General features: G+C 43.1%; 1 protein-coding gene across 1 annotated transcript; it reads left to right on the top strand.

Annotated features, from left to right (window-relative positions):
* Positions 1-3221: 3221 nt before the first annotated feature.
* Positions 3222-5751, top strand: pou3f2a (POU class 3 homeobox 2a). Its single transcript, XM_074615989.1, has one exon. The coding sequence runs from the start codon at positions 4245-4247 to the stop codon at positions 5484-5486; it is 1242 nt and encodes a 413-aa protein (XP_074472090.1). The 5' UTR covers positions 3222-4244; the 3' UTR covers positions 5487-5751.
* The last annotated feature ends 251 nt before the right edge of the window (positions 5752-6002 follow it).

Genomic DNA, 6002 nt, shown 5'->3' with positions numbered 1-6002 from the left:
GTCACTTTATGTCCGCGCATCCTCGGCTTGATTACATTCAAAGTATTTATCAATTAACCTATCTCTTCCAATTTGGAATTTTATTGTACTATGGTCTTTCATTAACGATACAAGGTGAATTTTATTGCCTTTGTGTGCATTGGGTGTAGCTATGACTTTAAATTTGCAAAAAAAATGCACGCATATTTCCATTGGTGCCCGTGATGTTGCACTGCTTGAAGGAGAAACTTGTATATTTTTTTGTCCTTTGAGGCTCCTTTAACCTCTTAATAGCTGTTATGTTTTACAGCCGGTGTCCCACTTTGAGCCAATAAAATCACATCTCCTAAATACCAGTAGTTGCCAAAGTAGGTCCAGGGACCCCCCAGGGGTCTAAAAGGGTTTCAGGGGGGGCTCAGCAGAATGGGGATTAGTTTAATTTCAATATCGTGCATTCAGTTAAAGATAGGACCAGCAGATAGTGCAAAATTAAGGCTTTGATGAATTTTCACTAACCAGCTCCACTGTTATGTTCTTACAGTGCCAAGAGACAAAACTGTATTATCAGAGCATCACACCTTTATGGAGTTGCAATGCTACTATGAGTAAATACTAATACCACAGCGTATTGAAATAAGATACTCATTATACAGAATGAACAGTTTGAGAGAGTAAAATTAATATTTATTGCTGGATTATTATTTCAGATGCATTACCAAGTACGCAGCATTTTTAATGTTGTAGGGTGAAACTAATTGTTGCTACTTTACTTTGGGTGGTTTAATTGAAGACAATGCATCATATCCTATGAGGTCATCATTTTATTTGTAGCCTATACTGTAACAGCTTAATCTGCAAAGTAGGCTAACTAGTAAATAGAGCTGTCAAATAAATGTAACGGAATAAAAAGTACAATATGGACGTAGTGGAGTATAAAGTAGAATAAAATGGAAAATGGTTACTCAATAAAAGTATTGTATTTGCGTTTCAATACTTGTGTATAGTTAATAATAATAATAAAAAATTGGACTTATATAGCGCCTTTCAGAAACCCAAGGACGCTTTACAAAGGGGGCACACAAAAATCATACTAATAAATAACACAGAGGAGAAACTGTAGCTAAGTAATTAAAAGAGTGATGTGTAGGAAGAGTCAGCTGAGATCATAGGCCTTGATGAAAAGGTGGTGTTTGAGGTGTTTTTTGAAAATGTTCAGGGATGAAGCATTTCTTATTTCTTATTAGTTACTTTCCACTGTTTTATGAGGCAGATATTTGTGAAGAATTGGGAGCCCTTGTTAGTTGTGCAATAGAGGGTAGAGATATTTTTTCCTCTTCAAACTATTGAAACTCAAGGCCTGTTTCTGTTTTCGTATAGGAGGGTTTGGCAAAACCGAGCCTCGCGGGCCACTGTGTGTGCATCCATCCCAAAGTTTACCCAACAAGCTATGAGGTCATCAATTAATTTGTAGCCTAAACTGTAACAGCTTAATCTGCAGATAGGCTAACTAGTAAATAGAGCTGTCAAATAAATGTAGTGGAATAAAAAGTACAATATGGACGTAGTGAAGTAGGAGTATAAAGTAGAATAAAATGGAAACTCAATGAAAGTTTTGTATTTGCGTTTCAATACTTGTGTATAGTTACTTTCCACTGTTTTATGAGGCAGATATTTGTGAAGCATTAGGAGCCCTTGTTAGTCTGTATTTGTGCAATAGAGGGTAGAGATATTTTTTTTTCCTCTTCAAAATATTGAAACTCAAGGCCTGTTTCTGGATTATTATTTCAGATGCAATACCAACTATGCAGATTTTTAATGGTGTAGGGTGAGGCTAATTGTTGCTACTTTACTTTGGGTAGTTTAATTGAAGATAATACATCATATCCTATGAGGTCATCATTTCATTTGTAGCCTATACTGTAACAGCTTAATCTGCAAAGTAGGCTAAATAGAGCTGTCAAATAAATGTAGTGCTACTCAATGAAAGTATATGTAGTGGAATAAAAAGTACATAGTGGAATAGGAGTATAAAGTAGAATAAATGGAAATAGGCTACTCAATGAAAGTATTGTATTTGCGTTTCAATACTTGTGTGTAGTTACTTTCCACTGTTTTATGAGGCAGATATTTGTGAAGCATTGGGAGACTTGTTAGTCTATTTTTGAGCAATAGAGGGTATTTTTTCCTCTTCAAAATATTGAAACTCAAGGCCTGTTTCTGTTTTATATAGGAGGGTTTGGCAAAGCCGAGCCTCGCGTGCCACTGTGTGTGTGCATCCATCCCAAAGTTTACCCAACAAGCAGGTGGAAGGTTGCAGAGCAGAGCTGAGGTTTCATTCTTGCAGCCCTCCTCTCTTTGGCCCCGAGCTGCCCTCTCCGCTCGCCCCCCATTATTTGTCCCGACGACGGAGCGCGCGGCCCCCAAATGAGCCCTTTGGAACGGAACGAAAAGAGAAGGAGCAGAATTGCAGCTGTGACGTGGGCGTTGTTGTTCCATTCACCGCGTTTCGCCATGGCAACGGGGCCGAGGCCCTGGAAGCACGCGGCAGCCCCATCTCTCTGGACAGCGTCCTGAGGGCAGAGAGGGAGAGGCAGCTGGAAGTTTACTCCTCTGTGATCACTGCCTATATACTGCTTCGTGGCGTAAAGACATCCCAAATATTCTACTTAAAAAAAAAACATGAAAATTTGATTAAAATTGAGATTTTGGAATGTTTGGAATCTGAAAATTCTATTCTGGAACGCGTAAAGTGGCCACTGTATCAATTCATATGCAAATTCTGCACAACGTATGCAACTTTTAAGATAAGATAAGATAAGATAAAATTAGATGAACCTTTATTAATCCCCGGAGGGAAATTCAGGTGTCAAAGCAGCAACATTATTAGGACTTTAAGAACTTTAAACATGCACTATCTGCCTTTAAACATGAACTATCTGCAACCATCTTGGACTCTAACCACTGGTGCACTTTACACTTACTTTACACTATACATCCTATATACCACTTTATAAACTGCACACATGCACATATGACATTTATTTATTGACGGACTGTACACACTACGTTCACCCATTCACTCTGTATCTTTTATAACTCTATTATTGTTTTTATAATTTTTGTATTTTTGTGTTTCACTCTGTTTGCTGATGTTGCTGCTTTGACACCTGAATTTCCCTCCGGGGATTAATAAAGGTTCATCTTATCTTATCTTATCTTATTTTAACATCAGGAAACATCAGCAAAACAGAGTAAAACACAGGAGAGGTAAAGGTATACAAAAATGATAAAAACAATAAATAGAGATATAAAAGATACAGAGTGAATGGGTGAACATAGTTTGTGCAGTCTGTCAATAAATAAATGTATGTACAATAAATAAATGTAATATATACACATGTGCAGTCTATAAAGTGATAAATAGGATGTATAGTGTAAAGTAAGTAACATGTGTAGTAACATGTGTAGTAACATATTTACAACATTTAATAAGATAAGATAAGATAAGATGAACCTTTATTAATCCCGTAGGGAAATTCAGGTGTCAAAGCAGCAACATCAGCAAACAGAGTGAAACACAGAGGAGCTAAAGGTATACAAAAATGAATATAAAAGATACAGAGTGAATGGGTGAACATAGTGTGTACAGTCCGTCAATAAATAAATGTAATGTATACATATGTGCAGTCTATAAAGTGGTATATGGGATGTATAGTGTAAAGTAAGTGTAAAGTGTGCCAGTGGTTATAGAGTCCAAGATGGTTGCAGATATAGTGCGTTTAAAGTTCTTAAAGTCCTCATTTTACGCACCGATTTGACGCACGAAACCAATAAACGTGACCCACTGACCCAGATGAAAGAACTTTCAAAATAAAGACTTTTTTCCCCCCTCAAGTTAAGTCTTTTTCTGTGTTTACACTTCTCGCTTTCTCTCTCCCTCTCCACTTTGTACTCATGCATGCTGCAGGACTGCTTTAGTATTGTTGGGGCACTAGAGTGATTGGGTTTTTTTTCTGTACAATCTCCCGTGACCAATGAGCGGGGTGCTGTCAGGGGTAACCACATCTGTCAACCAGTTCTTGGCCAATAAAGAGCGGAGCGAGGCGGACCACAGGTGCGCGCCTCTTCTGCGTCCCCTTGGCACAGCGCCCGGGTAGAGATGCTGGAGAAGAGAGACGCCTAAAGAAGCTTGCCCCCGTGGCGCAAAAAAAAGAGTTACTGTCAGTGTACTCCTTTTTTAACTATCACTCTGCTCTCCGATAGTTATGGCGACCGCAACATCCAACAACCACTACAGCGTCCTCAGCAGCACCCCCAGCAGCGCGCCGCCGTCGCAGCCTCACTCGGAGTCCGGGAGCATGCAGCAGGCGGCAGCGTACAGGGACGCGCACACTTTGCTCCAGAGCGACTACGGCACGTTACCGGGCTCCGGTGGTGGTGTAGGGCATCCGCTCAGCCACGCGCACCAGTGGATAACGGCGCTGTCTCACGGTGGCGGTGGAGACAGTGTGGCACCCTGGTCATCATCTAGTCCCCTCGGAGAGCAGCAGGACGTGAAGCCCACGGTGCTGCACGACAGTGACCGAGAGGAGCTGCAGAACTCCTCCAGCAGTCTGCAGCAGCAGCAACAGCGACACCCTCACCTCGCGCACCAGCAGCAGCAGCAGCAGCAGCAGGCGCATCACGACGCATCACGAGCATGGCGCACCAGCACAGCCACCACGCACATTATCCCCGGTATGGCGACGTCTGAAGGCCAGAGTTTAGTGTATTCACAGTCCGGTTTCGGTCTGGAGCAACAAGGTGGGATGCACCACCACCCATCGCTGCGAGACGAGGACCACCACAGCCACAGCCCGCACCTCAGTGAGCACGGAGGGGCCCACCAGCACCAGCACCAGCAGTCTCTCTCACACCACCACCAGCAGCACCAGCACCATGGGGGCCACCAGGACCACTCGGACGAGGACACACCGACGTCGGACGAGTTGGAGCAGTTTGCAAAGCAGTTCAAGCAGCGACGCATCAAGCTGGGTTTCACCCAGGCGGACGTGGGTTTAGCTCTCGGGACTCTTTATGGAAACGTTTTTTCTCAGACCACCATTTGCAGGTTCGAGGCGCTGCAGCTCAGCTTCAAAAACATGTGTAAACTCAAGCCCCTGTTGAACAAGTGGCTGGAGGAGGCGGACTCCACGTCGGGGAGCCCTACGAGTCTGGATAAAATCGCAGCACAGGGGAGGAAAAGGAAAAAGAGGACCTCCATCGAGGTGGGCGTTAAAGGGGCTCTGGAGAGCCATTTTCTCAAATGTCCAAAACCTGGAGCGGCGGAGATCACCTCCCTGGCGGACAGCCTGCAGCTGGAGAAGGAGGTGGTGAGGGTTTGGTTTTGTAACAGGCGGCAGAAGGAGAAGAGGATGACACCCGCTGGGGGACAGATAGCAGGAGGAGAGGACATGTATGGAGACACCCCTCCTCATCATGGAGGAGGACAAACTCCTGTGCAGTGACACTTCAGTGTATTATTCTGAGCAAAAACGCAGGACCCCTTATAATAAGGATGCCTCCTTTTATTTGTTTGATTCTCTTGTGCTGGACCGCTTGGAAACTGGACCTGAGCCAGTTTTAAAATGTTGGACACACACATAGTGGTGGAAATACATCAAGCACTAAAAATACGCATAGCAGAGAGATGGAGAGGTTTCACGCCATGCATATTTGGGGATACCAAATGGTTGGTGTGTTGGTGTGTGCTAAAAGAAAGAAAAAAAACAACATTGATACGAAAAAATGCTTTTCTATACCTTCTACCGAGGCGCCCAAATGTGTCGTTATGTAATGTGTCATTAAAGAAAGGCAGAGTGTTGATGTTGGACACGAGGTGTCCGCAGGGGGTAAAATATAAAAACAAGGCTTCAGGGCGAGATGAGAAGTCAGTGCAGTCAGTTCAGTGTGCGTAAATAAACGCCATCTTTCCATCATAACAAAAGCAACAGGGGTTTCATCGCAGCTTGTGGTAAAGAAAG

Source organism: Sebastes fasciatus, chromosome 18, assembly GCF_043250625.1.
Source record: "Sebastes fasciatus isolate fSebFas1 chromosome 18, fSebFas1.pri, whole genome shotgun sequence".
Classification (NCBI taxonomy): domain Eukaryota; kingdom Metazoa; phylum Chordata; class Actinopteri; order Perciformes; family Sebastidae; genus Sebastes; species Sebastes fasciatus.
The sequence above is the reverse complement of the archived record's forward strand: the minus strand, read 5'-3'. Positions and strand labels throughout refer to the sequence as shown.

What these genes read in the sequence shown, in the direction of transcription:
- pou3f2a (XM_074615989.1), top strand. Translation starts at nt 4,245, where the DNA reads ATGGCGACCGCAACATCCAACAACCACTACAGCGTCCTCAGCAGCACC.